The 20632-nt window shown below is 36.3% G+C and overlaps 1 protein-coding gene across 1 annotated transcript in view; it reads right to left on the bottom strand.

Annotated features, from left to right (window-relative positions):
* CACNA2D1 (calcium voltage-gated channel auxiliary subunit alpha2delta 1) overlaps positions 1–20632 on the bottom strand; it is a 532663-nt gene that overhangs the window by 24222 nt on the left and 487809 nt on the right. Inside the window, exons 24-32 of the mRNA XM_052638827.1 lie at positions 19381–19401; positions 18667–18727; positions 9569–9666; positions 8321–8408; positions 6428–6490; positions 5653–5756; positions 4659–4745; positions 985–1052; positions 587–625 (exon numbers count right to left, since the gene is read on the bottom strand). Of these exons, the coding sequence (XP_052494787.1) occupies positions 587–625; positions 985–1052; positions 4659–4745; positions 5653–5756; positions 6428–6490; positions 8321–8408; positions 9569–9666; positions 18667–18727; positions 19381–19401 (629 nt within the window). The remainder of the gene's footprint in view (positions 1–586; positions 626–984; positions 1053–4658; positions 4746–5652; positions 5757–6427; positions 6491–8320; positions 8409–9568; positions 9667–18666; positions 18728–19380; positions 19402–20632) is intronic.

Here is a 20632-nt window from a genome sequence, read left to right as displayed (position 1 = left end):
TACTGGAGTGGGTTGCCATTTCCTTCTCCAGGCATAACTTATCTAGTATCATTCGTACGACATCTTAAACTGTAAACAAAAGGTTCATATTAGCTTTTTCAATTTCTCAAACAAAAATGGAAGTGATAGAATCCAATCCAGGCAAGTTAAACTTTTTTTATAATTCTAAGGTTCAGTTAAAAGAAACTTTCTCACCACTATAAATACAGCACAAAAATACTCAGATAAAATGCAAAAGATGAGGGAAGACTACATTGATAATAAGTATGCTTCAGTTAGAAACCATGGTCAGAAACAAAGCTGAAATAAATATATGCAAAAGAATCTAACACAATTGGGTCCACAGAGAATATAGTTCATATTGATACAGCTTTTAAATGAATATTTTTAAATGTTTCTAAAGTTTAAATTTAGGAATTAAAAGCATATAATTCAAATTCTCATCAGTGAATAAGTTCACAGTTCCATACAATATTATTTTGGTATCTGATGAAAACTTCCTACATTTTTTTTTTTTACCATTAGTCTTAGAAAGAGTAACACAAAAAGTTGTATTTAAAGATTCCGTTTTAAAGAGTTTTCTTACATCACTGTTTCTTTTACAGTCACAAACTGGACCCGCACACTGAAAGACAGAAAGTACAATTATCACCTCACATTTTCTTAATAACTGGATTTTAATTATATCATTTAATTATTACCATATTATAATAATTTAGCCAGTATAAAAGATTAAATGATAGTCTAATGATTAGTTTTACCTTTATAAATTAGAGAATATCAATAAATATTTAAATGGGCATTTTAAATTCTTACATTGATAAAATTTTTATTATTGGTTGACTAAACAAAGAAAATCTCTGAAAAAAACAGGAATTCATAACTATGCTTCAGTGTAGTAGCATTAAAAGTTGATTTTGCCACTGTATTTGATTTTTTGAAACTAGTAAATGTAGCATAGGAATTAAAAAAAAAATATCTTACCGGATCCCTGATTGATGTTTTGGTGAAATTCTCTATCCAGGAATTTACATCAATTTTAATTCCAACAACTGAAAAACCATGAAAAGAAAAATTAACACAAAATTTTTAAGAAATGTAGCCATAATTGTCACTTATCTTTCCTCTCACATTTGAAAATTTCTAAGGAGGCAAATAGTTTACAAATAGTTGTGAAAAGAAGAGAAGTGAAAAGCAAAGGAGAAAAGGAAAGATATAAGCATCTGAATGCAGAGTTCCAAAGAACAGCAAGAAGAGATAAGAAAGCCTTCTTCAGTGATCAATACAAAGAAATGAGGAAAAGAACAGAATGGGAAAGACTAGAGATCTTTTCAAGAAAATTAGAGATGTCAAGGGAACATTTCATACAAAGATGGGCTTGATAAAGGACAGAAATGGTATGACGTAACAGAAGCAGAATATATTAAGAGGGGGCAAGAATACACAGAAGAACTGTACAAAAAATATCTTCATGACCTGGATAATCACGATGGTGTGATCACTCATCTAGAGCCAGACATCTTGGAATGTGAAGTCAAGTGGGCCTTAGAAAGCATCACTATGAACAAAGCTAGTGGAGGTGATGGAATTCCAGTTGAGCTATTTCAAATCTTGAAAGATGATGCTGTGAAAGTGCTGTACTCAACATGCCAGCAAGTTTGGAAAACTCAGCAGTGGCCACAAGACTGGAAAAGGCCAGTTTTCATTCCAATCCCAAAGAAAGGCAATGCCAAAGAATGCTCCAACTACCGCACAATTGCACTCATCTCACACGATAGTTAAGTAATGCTCAAAATTCTCCAAGCCAGGCTTCAGCAGTACGTGAACCGTGAACTTCCTGATGTACAAGCTGGTTTTAGAAAAGGCAGAGGAACCAGACATCAAATTGCCAACATCCGCTGGATCATGGAGAAAGCAAGAGAGTTTCAGAAAAACATCTATTTCTGCTTTCTCGACTACGCCAGGGCCTTTGACTGTGTGGATCACAATAAACTGTGGAAAATTCTGAAAGAGATGGGCATACCAGACCACCTGAGCTGCCTCTTGAGAAATCTGTATGCAGGTCAGAAAGCAACAGTTAGAACTGGACATGGAACAACAGACTGGTTCCAAATAGGAAAAGGAGTATGTCAAGGCTGTATATTGTCACCCTGCTTATTTAACTTATATGTGCAGTACATCATGAGAAATGCTGGACTGGAAGAAACACAAGCTAGAATCAAGATTGCCGGGAGAAATATCAATAACCTCAGATATGCAGATGACACCACCCTTATGGCAGAAAGTGAAGAGGAACTAAAAAGCCTCTTGATGAAAGTGAAAGAGGAGAGTGAAAAAGTTGGCTTAAAGCTCAACATTCAGAAAACAAAGATCATGGCATCCGGTCCCATCACTTCATGGGAAATAGATGGGGAAATAGTGTCAGACTTAATTTTTTGGGGGTCCAAAATCACTGCAGATGGTGATTGCAGCCATGAAATTAAAAGATGCTTACTCCTTGGAAGAAAAGTTACGACCAACTTAGATAGCATATTCAAAAGCAGAGACGTTACTTTGCCGACTAAGGTCCATCTACTCAAGGCTATGGTTTTTCCAGTGGTCATGTATGGATGTTAGAGTTGGACTGTGAAGAAGGCTGAGCGCTGAAGAATTGATGCCTTTGAACTGCGGTGTTGGAGAAGACTCTTGAGAGTCCCTTGGACTGCAAGGAGATCCAACCAGTCCATGCTGAAGGAGATCAGCCCTGCGATTTCTTTGGAAGGAATGATGCTAAAGCTGAAACTCCAGTACTTTGGCCACCTCATGCGAAGAGTTGACTCATTGGAAAAGACTCTGATGCTGGGAGGAATTGGGGGCAGGAGGAGAAGGGGCCGAAAGAGGATGAGATGGCTGGATGGCATCACTGACTCGATGGACGTGAGTCTGAGTGAACTCCGGGGGTAGGTGATGGACAGGGAGGCCTGGCGTGCTGCAATTCATGGGGTTGCAGAGTCGGACACGACTGAGTGACTGAACTGAACTGAACTGAAGGAGGCAAATGTAAGTTTCTTAAAAAAAAGAATATCCATTTAATTGCAGATACACTGAGAATGCTGATTCAAATTCATGTAAAAGGTTACACATTTAATTAGCTAGATATATATTTTGCTATATGATAATTTAGGTAATTTATCAAATATCATTAAATTGAATATAATTTTAAAATTAGAGATATGTTTCTTGATGTTTTCATCAAGAAGTAATATTAATAGCCCTTAAGTGAAGTCGCTCAGTTGTGTCTGACTCTTTGCGACCCCATGAACTGTAGGCCTACCAGGCTCCCCTGTCCATGGGATTTTCCAGGCAAGGGTACTGGAGTGGGTTGCCATTTCCTTCTCTAGGGGATCTTCCCAACCCAGGGAACAAACCCAGATCTACCTGCATTGTGGGCAGATGCTTTATCATCTGGGCCATTAGGGAAACCTAATGTTTAATAGCTCTTAAGCTATTACATAAACTTCTTTATATTCATAGTTTATTTTCTAAAACCTTTCCAATTAATACAATAAGCTTAAAAAATCGACAGTGTCAGGAATAGGTTTATAAACATGAAGTCATTTGCAGGGTGAGCTTGAAGGGGCTTCCCTAACCTAACCAGTGCACGCAGTAGTTGCTGAAGGCATGTTTGCTAAAGTGTGGAGAAATGAGCGGGTGAGTGGGTAGGAAAGGGCACACGAATGAGAGACTGAAAGAGTAAGTAAGGCTAGATGAGTAAATAAGCACCTGCGTGAATGGAGGAAGGAGCAAATGCGTTGGTCACTGCATGAGTGACAGTGAATCTATGTAGTTGAACCACTGAGGGCTAAAACTGCCCTCAGGAGCAGAAAGGGATTTATCAGCTTTCTCAGTCTGGTCTTTCTAAACCCTTTACAGAATTCGAACAACACTGATTTACATAATACTTTTTTTCCTTAACTTTTATTTATCTGTTTACTCTAGCCCACTTCTAACTCCCAGTTTTAAGAATTTTTGCATTTGCTTGACTTAGTTTACCAAAAATTCCATATTCTCTATTCTAAGCTTTTAAAAAAGATCCCTACTTTTTAACAGATATATAATATAGATATGACATAATATATCTTTCTCAATGATGGAAACAACTTTTTATGTTTAAAATATCATAGACATTTACATCCTTGGTGATAACTACTCTGCTACATGGCATGTGAGATCTTAGTTTCCCAGCCAGGGATCAGACCCGTGCCCTGTGCAGTGGACGCGTGAAGTCCTAACTAACGGACTGCCAAGGAATTCCCTCTACTTTTGTATATTTGAAATACTCTATAGGTTAGATTTCTAGAGTGAGATTGCTACATCAGTCAAACATTTAGAATTTTGATATATAGTATAAAACTGACTCCATAAATTTGTGTCAACCGTGTATAAACATAAACACACTTCTTTGAAAAAGTTGTCAACTCTTTATAGTATCAATTTAATTTTATCCCCAATCTCATAGGTAACTGTGTCTCATTTTCTTTTTCACACTTGCCTGTCTTTGACTGTATTTTGGTTGAAGCTTATTGATAGCCTTCCTGATAAGTACTGCTAGTTGATATTAGAAACAGTAGGTCACATTTAATTTCAGTCCTGTGTATGTGGATAGTATATATACTTACCTGCAGGTTTAAGAAGTTTTCCTTGGATGTAAATTTCTACAGCTTTGCTTACCATAATGCCTGATTCATAAGCACCAGGTCCACTTTCTAAAAGAAAAAAAAAAGGAAAACAAACCGCTCTAGCTAAATCAAATAATATTATATTTCTTTATTTCTTTAAATATATATAGGAAAACAGTATTTTGCTTAAATATTCTAGCATAGATATGTTATCAAGGAGTGGATGGTCTCCTCTTCCCTTTTCTTCCTTTTTGTACCAGGCTAACTGGAGTGTCCATGAATTGGCTGCATTAATTGACTTTGGAACGGGACTTAATAGCTTGGCTGCATCACTCTCACAAGTTAAAGGACGCACACCAAATCTCTGGTTTATGAAACCTGCTAAAATATTGAGGCAGCTGCTGAAGTGAAGCAGAAAGACTGATCTTAGATGCACGAAACTGCTGTAAAAGATACATGTCCCTGGAAAAAACTGAAATTCCCTGAACTTCAGTTTCCCCATTTGTAAAAATGATGGTAATAAGCCCACCCTCTAGAAAGGCTGACGGATTAAAATAGAAAGTTTTAGGGAAACAACCCAATAGAATATTTTTAAAATATAGACTAGTAATAATTTGTACAAATAGTATGCAACTGATACTGACTAAAGCAGAGTAAACTGATAAATTACATTTTTAAAAATTCACTAAACATTCTTCAGTGTATTTGCAGTTTGTGAAATTCGGGATCATCTACATCTGTTTCACTGTACCGTGCATGTCTGTAGATATGCTGTATTCACATTACTGGTTGGCTGATTTCCTGCAGATGCATTTTACTTCTTCAACTAAACGGATACTTCAGTCTTTCCAGTGTCATGCATATGGTTCATAATTAATACTGACTGATCCGAGCAACTATCATAAAATATATTGTTTGGCAGGAAAGCAGGTAGTAACAATAATTTATTTTAAAAAGGGGAATTGAGATGAATGAATTGTAAAGTAGTACTTACTGTTAAAGTAGGGAGCAGTGAAAACATAGTTATCGTTATCTAGACTTCTTTTATAGAAGCTGTCCTCATATGTTTCTGGGTTTTCTTGCCAATTTTCTCCAGCCCTAAGGAGGAAGTGGCTCATCATTTTTATTCTTTAATCTATTTGATAACTTACTTTTCCATCTTTGGACATCACTGAACTTTACAGACATGTCTGCATCCCTGGTACGTGTAAGGAAGTTAGTGGTAATTGATGGTGTAAATGACATTCATTACTAAGCAATAGATCAGAACAGAGTTAAATTAAGGAGCAGAAAAAGCTGACTCCAAGTTTTACTCTGACGTTTACTAGCCAGGTAATTATAGACAAATCATTTAGTAAGTCAATTAATATTAAAAAGCCTACGGAGCCCACTTTATGGACTCTTCTGAAGATAAACACAGATAAAATCCATACATGAGTGAAAATAATGAAGTGCTATGCAAATATTGCCAATAGTCATATTCATAATAACATTATGTTCATTTAACCAGGTTAGTTATGTCTACAAAGAGAAAAATCTCTTTTAAAACTTCTTAAATTCTGTAATATGGGTGACAAGGGAAAATACAATTGAAGATTCATAGCATGTTTTTCAAGAATGGAGTTTTTTAACAATTAAGTACTTTAAATAAACTCTAATTTAATAGTGATCAGTTTCTCTGAAGAATAGCTTCCTAATAAAGTAATGCACAGATCCTTGGAGTAGTCCTCTGTAATGTACTAACTTTTACAGATGTTATTTGAACTTACTCTTTCGGATAAACTCTGGTAATCCCACCATCAGTCACAACAAATCGTGCTTTCACTCCCTTGCTGAAACAGAAGAAGGAAAGTTTTGTTCAACTGAGTCTTTGTACGATATTTAGATGGTGGTACAAAGAGAAATAAAATGGGTTCCTAACACAAAGCTGAAACTCCAGTACTTTGGCCACCTGCTGTGAAGAGCTGACTCATTTGAAAAGACCCTGATGCTGGGAAAGATAGAGGGTAGGAGGAGAAGGGGACAACTGAGGATGAGATGATTGGATGGCATCACCGATTCAATGGACATGGGTTTGGGTGGACTCTGGGAGTTGGTGATAGACAGAGAGGCCTGGCATGCTGTGGTTCATGGGGTCACAAAGAGTCAGACACAATTGAGCGACTGGACTGAACTGAAGACAAAGCAAGCCAAGGTAAATATATCAATAGATGCACACTACAGTTTAACAGTTAAAATATCTAAGAAATAGTTAAAGAGAGGATCTTCGAGGAAGACATTTTATAAGAAACAATGATATAGTAACATTTTGAAGACAAAGTGGGACTTAACAGAGATGACAGGAAGACACCCTATGTAAAGCAAAGAGTACATGTGAGGGGAAGTTAGTGGAGAGTCGTAGCGTTTGGTGCACAAAAGCGTAAGGCACGAGCTGAGAAACAATAGGAAGTAACATTTCAAGTATAAGCTTCTGAAGAATGGTCAGCTCATCTATGATCCTGAAATCCAAGCTGGAGAGCCTGCTTCACCTTTATCCTGAAATTAGGACTCTGTTTTAAAAGTGAGACTCTGGCAAGTCTGTGTTACGTGGAGAATAGATGGGGACGGGCTATGGGCAGAGAAATCAGAAGCACTAAAGGCAGAAAAATCACCTGCTGTGATGTCCTAGAAATGGAAAAACATTAGAACCTTGAGAATGAAGAAGAGAGGAAAACTTTTTTAGAAAAAACATATTTATCATTTGGTGGCTGATTAGAAATGGAGTGGAGAAGAGACTGGAACAGAACAATTGTCAGATTTCTCAATTTCTTGACTGGATGTTCTGCTGCTGCTGCTAAGTCGCTTTAGTCGTGTCCGACTCTGTGTGACCCCATAGACGGCAGCCCACCAGGCTCCGCCATCCCTGGGATTCTCCAGGCAAGAACACTGGAGTGGGTTGCCATTTCCTTCTCCAATGCATGAAAGTGAAAAGTGAAAGTGAAGTCGCTCAGTCGTGTCCGACTCCTCGCGACTCCATGGACTGCAGGCTACCAGGCTCCTCCACCCATGGGATTTTCCAGCAAGAGTACTGGAGTGGGTTGCCATTGCCTTCTTCGTGACTGGGTGTAGGGAAGTACTACTGAAACATGTATTAATATCATATAAGAAATGAATAGCCAGTCCAGGTTCGATGCAGGATACAGGATGCTTGGGGCTGGTGCACTGGGATGACCCAGAGAGATGGTATGGGGAGGGAGTGGGAGAGGGGTTCAGGACTGGGAACACATGTACACCCGTGGCAGATTTATGTTGAAGTATGGCAAAACCAACACAAAATTGTAAAGTAAAAAAAAATACATAAATTAAAAAAAAAAAGCAAGCTAACTGAACATTCACTAGAGATCCTATTTTACCTCAAACACTGAGACACATGCAAGCACATCAGTTTAATTTGGTTATTCACAGTGAGGTGTGTAAATACGTAAAGCTGAGTAATGGCTGATGTTAGCTCAGACACACATCCAATACTAAAAATTCAACAACTGCAAAATGGTTTGCTTGAGAAATTGTTATTAAAGATAATAAACTTTAAATTTATGAGGCCAATTTCCCCCAAATTTCCCAGAGTTGCTAAACTGAAATACAGAATATTTATCTTTTTATTAATAAGAACAAATACTTACATATTTTTCTGCTTACTCCAGTAATTTTGGACAAGTTCATTTGTAAAGCCTGCATCCAGCAAGACTCTATTAATCAAGTCTGTGTTGCCTAACACAGAAAAAGGAGAGGCTTAATTATATCCACATAGTTTAATTAGGATAATAATGAAACAAATGTATTTTTTAAATTTCCAAAGCAATTTAGAGTGGGTAATATTTCTATGAATTTATAAATGTACCCTTATTAGTTATCTGCATTTTCATGTGTGTTCCTCTTCCTCCCAGTTTTCAGGTTATGGACATAATTAGAAGTGGAAAAGCCAATTGTAAATCGGCTAAGTTATTTTCTAAATGTTATCAAAAAATAGGGATTTCAAAGCATCATAATTTCATAGACTTCAATTCACTCTAGGAAAGGAGACCATTATTTTAATCTATAATATATATAAATCAATGTTGCAAGTAATTTCATAATTTCTTTTATATTTTCATTATGTTCTAAGCCTAAAAATGGTTCTTCCTCTTATTTCCTATGATCTCTGCATTTTCTGCTGATACTACCTTTTAATAACTAGGGTATTTTTAGGAAAAAAAAAATAGTTAAGATTTTGAAATGTTTTAAGAGCCAAGAATCCATAAATCTCTATGAGGTTTCATAGCAAAATGATGCAAATTTATCTAAAAGACAAATAAAATGGTTAAAAACTAACTAGTAAAATTTATCTGTTTCAACTTGATTTACTTCATAAAATGGAGAATTATAGATCCATACTTTTTAAGATTAATGTTAACGGTGATAAAAATAGAATATCAAGAAGAGAGAAAATTATTAGGTGTTATATCTTTATTTAGTTTTGTGTTTATACTATCAATATTAAAACTCATTATATGAATTGGAGGATAGAAATAACTTGATAAAATTGTGTTGTGTTTTCCTCTACATAGCAAGAACAATGCAATGAAAAAAACCTTCAGAAGATCATTCCAAATTAAATTACTCAAAGTTGAGAGGAGTAAAGGTAAGCCTATCTTATTTACAGGTGACCATTTGCAAGTATTTAATACCTGGCTTTGAAAATTAAAGTTTACTTAATAACAGTATGAAATTTCTTTAATATATGCAAAAAATTGAGTCAAACTGTTTCATTTTACCATTAAAAATACAAAAAGTAAATAAACCAGCATAGCAACAAACTGAACTGAACCAAGATTTGACCACTTTGAATATAAACACAGTGAAACGATGATTGCATATAAATGCATACTTACATGATGGGTTGTTTGGAGTTTTTCTATCAATAAACTCATTAAAATTTAAAAGAAATTCGGTGTTGTTATCTGATATTTTAAGGTCATTGCAGTAATCTCTGAAAAACATATTTTAGGATATTAGGTGTTAAACTCAAAACTTTAAAAAATGTTCATAGCAATCATAGGTAGTGGAAACAATTTTTTTATTTTTATTTTTTTAGTTAGTGCATGATTTTGTAAGCTGTTGAATTGTTATCTCCATCTCATCTGTATAACAGAACAATATTTTTTCATTAAGTGCTAAAGGTTCTAGACAATATATATTAAGCTTTTGACCTCTGGACCAAAAGGTGCTCAATAAAAATTAACTTCCGTTATTCCTGTGGGTTTGGTGGTTAAGTCACTAAACCATGTCTGACTCTTGCAATGCCAGGGACTGTACCCCTCCAGGTTCCTCTGTCCACGGGATTCTCCAGTCAAGAATACTGGAGTGGGTTGCCACTTCCTTCTCCAGGGGATCTTCCCAACCCAAGAATTGAATCCAGGTCTCCTGCACTGCAGGCAGATTCTTTGCTGATTGAGCTATTATTGATTGTTGTAGGTTAGTAATTTACATTTAGAAATTAACATCAAGAAATTAAAAAATAAATATAAAGAAATTAAAATATATTTATTAAATATCTCAATAAACCCAATACATGATAGCACTTTTATGAGAAATTATTGAATTTTCAGAAAATAATCTAGAAAAAACAAGTGTCATTGATGTGCTTATTTGCAAATTTCTGTAACTCCTGACTTAATAGAAGACAAACGTGCCTCTGCATTCAATTGACTGCAAGATTGTTTTAGCACATGAAAAACATCAGTCCTCATAAAAATAATCAGTTGGAAAAGAGAGAATTATTTTAATTGTCTTCTCAGATAACATCACTATGCTTTAAAATAACACTAAAACTTGAATATTTGTAATTTCTTTCTTTGTCATTTGTGATACAGAATCTGAAACAATACCAATGAACTTCTCTACACTGTTACATTAAAATTCAATGCACCACCTTACATTTTGAGTGACTCTTTCACCCACCCATGATTTTCTCACATCATAAATTGGTTATTTGGAAAATGTGAATTATGTAGATCTTTCAAACAATGACACATTTCATTATACTATACTGAAAATTCACATTCATAAATTCTATCACTGATCTCATTAGATAAGTCTATAACTACTGCAAAGCAGTCCTGCTTATAGTAATAACTTTCCTAAAATTCTAACTTCTGTTTTAAAGCTCAGATTTTGTCATTGAGAACAAATACTTTCAGTCGTATTCTTCAAAGTAAAAGGCTCACTTAATGGATTTTTGAGAAAATGCCATCCCAAGTCTGAATAACCATACTTCATCTGTCATTCCTTCTTTCTAATAAAACATTTCATGAAAAAAATCAAGACACTCCTATTTTAGCTCTCAATTCAAACAAGCACACAAGTGCTTTTCTTTCTTTCTTTTTTTTGGAGACAGCCAAGTTACTCTAGTATACAGTAAATTTCCATTTTCTTTATTCAGAGTATTAAAAGATACATGCTCAAGGATATTTTAAAGTGACACTGGCTTTTTTCCCAATGTGGGTGTCTTGCATTGAAGATTAAGTGACTACCAGTACACTTTAGTACAATTGCCTCGATTCCCAATGCGGTAACAGCTCACCATTGCTTTTGTACTGTCACAGCACTGGAAATATCAATATGATGAAAAAGACAAATGCCATTTAACACTGTTAGGAAAATAGCTTTGTCCTTGTGAATCCTTGGAAAAAATATTTGGAAACCATTGTTTGGGCTTCATACTTTGAAAACTGCTGTCCTAAGCACTTTGAAAACTCAGAATAAATGTAAGGTCCCATAAATATAAGAACGCTGCAATCATAATAACTAGGTTAATACAACTAACAGGCTAAACAATCAAATATTCAAGACAAAAATGCAATTAAAAAGTAAACATTTTCAGATGCAAGCTCATGATTTAAAACACAAAGCCTCAGGGAGCAGAGAGCAACAGAATGTCATAACTTCTTGGTTCACTGAAAATTTTAGTTTGGAGGCAAGGTTTAAAAAGTTTTCATAATTAATACTCAGTTTTTGACAGAGCTAAAATCGACTTCTTCCCACAGTGTTATGCTTTTTGGGAAATAACACTAGCCTGCAAGTCAAAAGGCCAATAGATTGAAGTAGCATCTCACAGAATTAGAAGCTGATGGCAAGATTTTAGAAGGATTATGTAAAATGTTGTAGAAAGACTAAATAAAATAATTATTAATAAAAATCATTTAAAATTCCATGTTATTATTTAAAAGGCATTTCTAAAATTATTTGCTCATTTAATTCTAAAAATAACTTTACCAGGAGATAATTTAATATTTCAATGGTGAGGGAACTGAGATGTAAAGATGTAAAAAGATTTATCCAAAGGCACCTAACTGGCAAATGGTCAAGCCCAGAGGTGAAGCCAGTCTTCAGATCCCAAATTAGTGTTTTAACCCAATATACAATGTGCTTTAAACTTTTACTTCATGAATTTTTATACTTACAAAGCTTCAAATCAAAAGCAGGTTCGACCTCTATCAACAGAAGGCTGTTCTGAGCAATTAATTTAGACAATGTCATAATGTTTTGCTTTTGTTTTTATCCTCACTGGCTGGGTTATACCCAATTTTGAACTAGTCTCAAGATATTATTGACTTGTTGATGTATTCTAATGGCAAAGCAGTGACAGTGTTGGAGCTGTCATTAAGGAGAGAAGCTGAATTAGGATAGGAGCAGAAGGAAAAAAAAAAAATTAACAGAAATGTGATAAAACAAAGTGTTGACTGTGTCAGAAGAATGAGTTGTCCAGTAATAAGAATGATCCTGGACAACAGAAAGTCACCCACCAGGCAGTAGGCAATAAGCAGCAATAGCCTGACTTAAATATCTGAGGTGTGAATGTGCGGCTAAACAGACAGCACCAACGTCAGTTGCCTGTTAGCCTAACGATTGTTTAGCACATGGCTGGGAGCTTGACAACTGAAGATAATCACTACTATTTGTTCCAGAGGAATCACCTGAGGCAAGTCTGTGACAGGCAACATTCTGTGGTTACCACAATTGCTGACTTCCCCTCAGGATGAGTTGGAAAACTTGCTGGTAAACGTTCTATGATGCTCTGTTTTCCTATGAGAGACCTGGTTTACACACTTTGGATCATGATTTTTCTGAGGATTTTTTTTTTCTTCTAAAAAAGATTAAGTAGCAAGATGGAGAAACCTCTGGATGGGTTTTGATCAATTTGCATTTCCTGAAAATACCTTTATGATCTGAAAGCTATATAATCTCATTTGCTCACTTTGTGTTTCCGACCAAACGAAATTTGTAACTTAAATTACTTTGAAACTAAAAGATCTTTGATATTAGAAATTTGCCAAATTATTTCTAAAATACTGCTTGTTCTCATTCTATTTCACTTACATAGGTCATACATCACAAATTAGTCTTTAACTACTGGGGATCACATACTTTCATTTCTCATTCCAACATATCTTTGAAGTGCTTTCTTATTTCTGATTATCCCAGAAAGATAGAAAAATTAATTCATGTAATTCTCATAAAGGGAGGAATAATGCTCAGCAATACATGAACCGTGAACTGCCTGATGTTCAAGCTGGTTTTAGAAAAGGCAGAGGAACCAGACATCAAATTGCCAACATCCGCTGGATCATGGAAAAAGCAAGAGAGTTCCAGAAAAACATCTATTTCTGCTTTACTGACTATGCCAAAGCCTTTGACTGTGTGGATCACAATAAACTGTGGGAAATTCTGAAAGAGATGGGAATACCAGACCACCTGACCTGTCTCTTGAGAAATCTGTATGCAGGTCAGGAAGCAACAGTTAGAACTGGACATGGAACAACAGACTGGTTCCAAACAGGAAAAGGAGTACGTCAAGGCTGTATATTGTCACCCTGCTTATTTAACTTATATGCAGAGTACATCATGAGAAACGCTGGGCTGGAAGAAACACAAGCTGGAATCAAGATTGCCGGGAGAAATATCAATGACCTCAGATATGCAGATGACACCATCCTTACGGCAGAAAGTGAAGAGGAGCTAAAAAGCCTCTGGATGAAAGTGAAATAGGAGAGTGAAAAAGTTGGCTTCAAGCTCAACATTCAGAAAACGAAGATCATGGCATCTGGTCCCATCACTTCACGGGAAATAGATGGGGAAAGAGTGGAAACAGTGTCAGACTTTATTTTTTGGGGCTCCAAAATCACTGCAGATGGTGACTGCAGCCATGAAATTAAAAGATGCTTCCTCCTTGGAAGAAAAGTTATGACCAACCTAGATAGTATATTCAAAAGCAGAGACATTACTTTGCCGACTAAGGTCCGTCTAGTCAAGGCTATGGTTTTTCCAGTGGTCATGTATGGATGTGAGAGTTGAACTGTGAAGAAGGCTCAGCACCGAAGAATTGATGCTTTTGAACTGTGGTGTTGGAGAAGACTCTTGAGAGTCCCTTGGACTGCAAGGAGATCCAACCAGTCCATTCTGAAGGAGATCAACCCTGGGATTTCTTTGGAAGGAATGATGCTAAAGCTGAAGCTCCAGTACTTTGGCCAACTCATGCGAAGAGTTGACTCATTGGAAAAGACTCTGATGCTGGGAGGAATTGGGGGCAGGAGGAGAAGGGGACGACAGAGGATGAGATGGCTGGATGGCATCACGGACTCGATGGATGTGAGTCTGAGTGAACTTCGGGAGATGGTGATGGACAGGGAGGCCTGGCGTGCTGTGATTCATGGGGTCGCAAAAGTCGGACATGACTGAGCGACTGAACTGAACTGAACTGAATGCTACATGCATCTGTATTCTCAATGCTTTCCTTTCCAGTAGTCTTAAGACTGAAGGAAATGTTAAAACTGAGTACTAATCAGGATCAAATAGTATAATTATTTAGGAATTAACAGAAATGGTTCTACCTCTAAAATTTGCAAGCTTTTGCCTTTAAATTATTTTAAAATAACTGCTTTTTAACATTCTTTGTTAAATAGCACTCCCTCCTCCTCCTACCACTACTAGAACCATAAATAATAACTAATATTTATTTAGAGCTCATCTCTTACCAAGAACTACAGTAACATATATTACTTAAGTAATATACTTACAAGTATATATTACATATGGTATTATCTCATTTAAAGCTTATAAAAACTCTATAAGACAGGTATAATTGTTAGCACTATTTTGCTAGTAAAGAAACTAAGATGCAGGAAATCTGAGTAACAGCTATGACAATAATATCTGGGAAACAGACTCTGATAGTGTTGCTCTAATTTGCTTCACTGTTCCCCGTTAATAACAGTGACAAAAACATATGCCTGATATCCTGGGTAACATAAATGTCTGTCTTTCCTCACCAATTTTTTTTTTCTTTTTCTTAATTTTTATCAGTTTATTTTCCACAAATCTTTGATTATACACTCAATGCCCACTTTCCTAGGAAATGTTCCCTACAAAAATATTTGCTCAGGTGTACTGGATGTTCTTTTGAAATTCCCACTCTTGAGAGTCCCTTGGACTGCAAGGAGATCCAACCAGTCCATTCTGAAGGAGATCAGCCCTGGGATTTCTTTGGAAGGAATATGCTAAAGCTGAAACTCCAGTACTTCGGCCACCTCATGCGAAGAGTTGACTCATTGGAAAAGACTCTGATGCTGGGAGGGATTGGGGGCAGGAGGAGAAGGGGACGACAAAGGATGAGATAGCTGGATGGCATCACTGACTTGATGGACGTGAGTCCGAGTGAACTCCGGGAGATGGTGATGAACAGGGAGGCCTGGCGTGCTGTGATTCATGGGGTCGCAAAGAGTCGGACACAACTGAGCGACTGAACTGAAGTATTTACATATTCAGTGTAGATATTTATACCTTAGAGTAGCAATGAAATGGATTCAAATCCCATATTATTTGCCACCTCTAAAATATTATATTCTTCTGAGGGGTAAATGTAATCATGGCATGTAAAAGGCTTAATATGTTAACTGAGGGAGACACTCATTGATTTATCCTACGAGCTACAATGTGTCTTTCTTTCTCTGGTATTTACTCCTTCCCTAAATTTACAGGCAGATTCCACTCTTCCAGCCATGATGCTGAACATACTTAAGGCTGCAGTAGAGGTCCATATGCTAATCTTTGCTGAGTTAAACAAAATCGATTGCCTACAAATTGGGATTGAGAGATATATTCATCCTCTCTAGGAGAACTTGGACATTTACCATGCTTTCTACCTTGTTTAAGAGTGAAGTTGAAAAAGCCAATCTGCATGGTCTGCTATTTAAAAATTAAGAGAAATGAGTCAAGAAGCTACCCACAGAAAATCACTGATCTGAGATGGGAGGGAGAGTCTCATCAACAGAGCACACTCAGTATCTCAATGCCATTTCATCTCTGTGCTATACAATAATATTCTGCTCTTCATCTCCAACTAGTTTCAGCAGTTTAGTTGTTCAAAGTTACTTGTAGCAAAAAATTGTTTATAAGATTGCAGGCATTATTAACATGATTTTAAAAATACTTTTCATATATTTATAGGTTCTCCAGTCACCATATATTTATGAAGCCCCTACTGTGTGCCAGGCAGCAGGTGTGATATTGAATATTGAATGGTAAGCCAAAGAGATGTCATCATGTCTCTGTTGGGGAAAGTAAATGAAATGTGGCCAGTGCTCTAGTATGGGAAATATAGGACTCTGTGAGGCAGTCAGCAAGGATGTCTAATCCAGTGAGGATAGGAAAGAAATTCCCAGGTGGAGGAGCTGTGAAGTTGAGTCTGGAAAGGACTGGTGGTAGGTGTGTTCGATCCAGAATAGCAGGTTAATATAAGCAGGATAAATCCCATTTAGGAACTAAGAAAAGTTTAGTGTGGCTGGACTTTAAAGTAGAGGTTGGTAGATTGCTTCTTAAAGGGTAGGAGAGTGAATGATTCAGGTTCTGTGGGCTGAAAAGGTCCAGGTCACAAACAGAGACAGCACCTCAACAAATGGCCCTGGCTATGTTCCAGTAAACTTTCACGTTTAAAACAGGCAGCCAGTCTCCAGGCCAGTTTGTCAGCCCCTGATTTAGAGCATAGGGTACCACACTGGTAAACTGGTATCTAGCGACAGAATGTTTGAAAGCCATCCTTTGCAGAACAGATCATCATGAGGACAGTGCTAAGCCACTGGCTAATATTTAGCAGATGAGAACCAAAACTTCATTGAAAGTTTAGAAATTCCCTCTAGTTACAAAAAGGAGACAGAAATAGGAAGTAAGGGAGAGATACTGGAGGCAGGGAGATCAGTTAGGAGGCAGCCTTACTAGTTTAGGTGAGAGAAGACAGTGGCCTGAACAAAAGCAGCAGAATCTGACAGACATACTGGATACTCATGAGATAAATCCTGCTTGGCAAGGCTTATTGATTGACCAGAAGTTAGACATCTTTGCTCCCTTTCTTTATGTCTATCAGCTTTTAAGAATGGCATTTAGGGAGGACAGTATTTTTGTTACTGAGGCAACATGGAAAGAAGAGCTCCCCCAAAAGAAGACAAATGTTCAGGAGATAATGAATTTGAAGCACCCTGAAGAGAGATTCCCATCAGGTTCCACAAACATGAATGTCTCATATTGAAATAGGTAGGGTATACATGAAGTCTAGAAATAGGTATACTGTTTGATCTTCTAACGTAAGGTTAGTAAACTATATATTATATCTATTGTGTTTCTGGATGATATGATCATCCTGGAGACGTGGCAGCTGTCAGGCCAAACCAAAGCATAGAATACTTGAGAGTCTGTGGTATATCTATCGATGTACAAAACGAAGATAAGAGGGTCTAGGCCAGCAGCTCATGTGAGTGATGTGCACAAGAAGGGAAGCTCATGGAATAGACTGAGCATGCAGCTGGGGAGGGAGGGAGAAACCTGGAAAAGTGTGTCAACAAGCAAGAGGAGGCAAGTGTCGAAAGAGATGGGATTAGCAGTGTCCACATTGAAGGAAATCCAAGCAAGAAAGCTGCTCCAGGGCAGTCACTTACAAAGCAGGAATATGCTTTGTTAACACAGATTTCTGAAAAAGTTTTATATATATGTGTGTGCATATATATACGTATATATTCCTTATTTTCAAGAAGAAGAGAAAATTCAGATATGCTTATGCAGAAATAAAATGAAAGAATAACTGAGACCAATTTTTAGGAACCTTCTGAAAGGAATTTCTTTAAGAAGGAAAAAATGAGAGAAGTGAATACTATAAGCTTCTTAATGTATTTTATTCAATAATTTAGCCTAGGGTAATAGAAATTATGTTGATGTATACTATTACATGTGTCTGCTAGAGACTGGGAGTCAAAAACTAAGGAAAGAAATAGAAATAAAGAATAATCTTGGATTCATGAATGGAGTCCCAAATAATTATATGAAGATAGAAGTAGAGATGAAGATGTACAGAGGTAGGGAAAGGGGGATTATATGAAAGAGAAGTAAAATTGTGAAGGAGGAAAAAGAATGCGCATCTTAAAATTATGTCAGAAAATCTCACTATATTAAAATATATTTTCCCCAAATTTGTGTTAAATCAATAATGATGTTAGTCGTGCTCTGAGGTATACACAGTCTTGTGTGTATACACACACATACAGGTATATATCACACATACAGGTATATATCTATACATATCCATCTGTATGTGTTTATGGATACAGAGCTGTATGTGGATAAACAGTCACAAATGCAAATACACAACTCTTCATTTTTGTTGAATACACTGTTGGCTCCAACAAAAACAGAACCTCCATCTGTCCTAGACACCACCTGATCCCCAAGTCGGCACACTGTTTAGCACAAGACAGCTGCTAAGTACCTGAATGGGTGAATGAATGAATGAACAGAATTCTCCTTCAGTTTTAAACTTATTGTTTCCTTTGGTTCCATAATTTGACATGGCATAACCCAGAGCAGTCTTGACTCCCAACTCTGACCTATTCCTGAACGCCTATACATCCACAATGAGCCTTAAAAAAGAAAACAAAACAAAACCCACCTTGGTGCTATGAATGTATAGCCAGATTCTTCAAAATTATCTGGTTTCAGAGTTTCTGAATCTGAAAACATAATATTATAGGGTTAGATAAGAATTGGAATATGCATCCTGATATTTGATGTCAATAAGTCATTAGAAAGAAAACCTAATAAGGAAAAACATAGACTTTCATCCTAAATTGAAACACATAGAGATCTCCCAATACTTCACAGTAATAAAATCAATTTTAATTTCATAACATGGATTACAATGGTCATATCAAAGATAATGCTAGGTCTGTAATTTTCCCATTTATTAACTAACCCTGCTGTAACCAAGATATCCTTTAAAAAACGACTTAGGTCAGTGTTACACCAGAAGTATTGATTTAAAATATCAATATAATATTTTACCAATATTATAATAAAATTATTACAATAAACCCATTAATGCCCTAGTGAATTAACGGCATTCGTCATATTAGTATGAATTAGTAAGTGGAAGGATAAACACACAAGTATCCAAGTTTAGGAAAAAAAACAGAAAGTAGAACAGGTTATATATGAAAACACAGCTTATTCTTTCCCCCTTTTCTGCTACTAAGGTCTGAGTGATCATGGAGGAAAATCTAGCAAATGAGAAGCACAGAGGATAATATCCAATAGGAATGGAAATATCAGTGGAAATGTCAAGTGTACTAAAGAAAAAGAAATTGAGCAACAAGAAAATACTTGCCCTTCATTCTGCCCTTTTTGGCTGTGAAAATCCATCAGAAAGAGAAAGCAGGGAAACAAAAAAAAAGAGGGTAAAGCAAAGGGGGTCACAAACAATATTTTATTCAATGACGTTCTTGAATAAAAATATTGTGCATAGATCAAAGGTTTATTTATGTACAGCTGTAGTTCTGGAAAAAAAAGACACATATTTTTGAAGACTGGAAAGTATGTCCTGTCAGTTACCACTAGAGCACCCTCTCTGTACTGTGGTTATTTCAAGGGTCTATTTTGCAAAGTGGCTAATTCAAGTGCAATCCCAATGACGCTAGCCTATACACAGAAGCATTTACCAATCATCAAAGACCCACTAGTCATCCCCTCATTTATCAAGTGACGAACTAGCTCATGCAAAGTCAGTGGTTGTTAAAAGACCATCATATCTATCAAGTGAAAGTAGAAATACAAATGTCTAAATTACCACAATTTACAATGAGAACTAGGACTGCGGAGAGCAAAAAAAGAACTGACATAGAAACAAAAGAAATTGCAGTTTATGTAAGGTCAGATATAAAAAGTGTATACATACATATATACACATACATTTTTTACTTTATCATAACAGGAAAAATTTCGGTGGTCAGGAATACTTGAGTGATACGTAAAGGATATGATGGTCATTTCACCTTGCTAAATCTAGTCACCCGAAACAAAATAAAGATTAATAATGACTTGAAATATGCACTAGTGTTAATAATTACTCCACATTCCAAATGATGTTGTTAAAAAAACGAATCCATTTAGGTTACTGAAGACATTAATTTGGATAATTAGAAGGGAGTTAATTGCTAAACCAAAGACAAAGACCAGTGCAATTTATTCAAACAATGTCGCAGATGTGGAGTATATCATTTTTGCTGAATGCAAAAACAAGAAGAAAAGAAAGAAAGAAAAAGGAACTTTACTAGCAGAGTGCCATGAGTAGAGACTATGCGAAACATGTTGCGCCAGTTAGCAGACCCTTAAAACAACAGCAACAGAGGACAACAGCACTGCAATGATTCTATGAGCACAGAGCAAGGCAGGGGAGAGTGGTGGGGACTGCCAGTGAGGCTGGAGTACCCGCTCATATTCTATCCATGTAGAATATTTCTTGTTCCTTGCATGTTTGGAATGGGTTAGAATCATTGCTGTTGATTTGGTAATAACACCTACTAAAAGGTAGAAGCCTTGGGTATTCAAAAGTCTAGACGTATTTAAACCTCTGGTACTAG

Source organism: Budorcas taxicolor, chromosome 4, assembly GCF_023091745.1.
Source record: "Budorcas taxicolor isolate Tak-1 chromosome 4, Takin1.1, whole genome shotgun sequence".
In the NCBI taxonomy this organism is placed as follows: Eukaryota; Metazoa; Chordata; class Mammalia; order Artiodactyla; family Bovidae; genus Budorcas; species Budorcas taxicolor.
The sequence above is the reverse complement of the archived record's forward strand: the minus strand, read 5'-3'. Positions and strand labels throughout refer to the sequence as shown.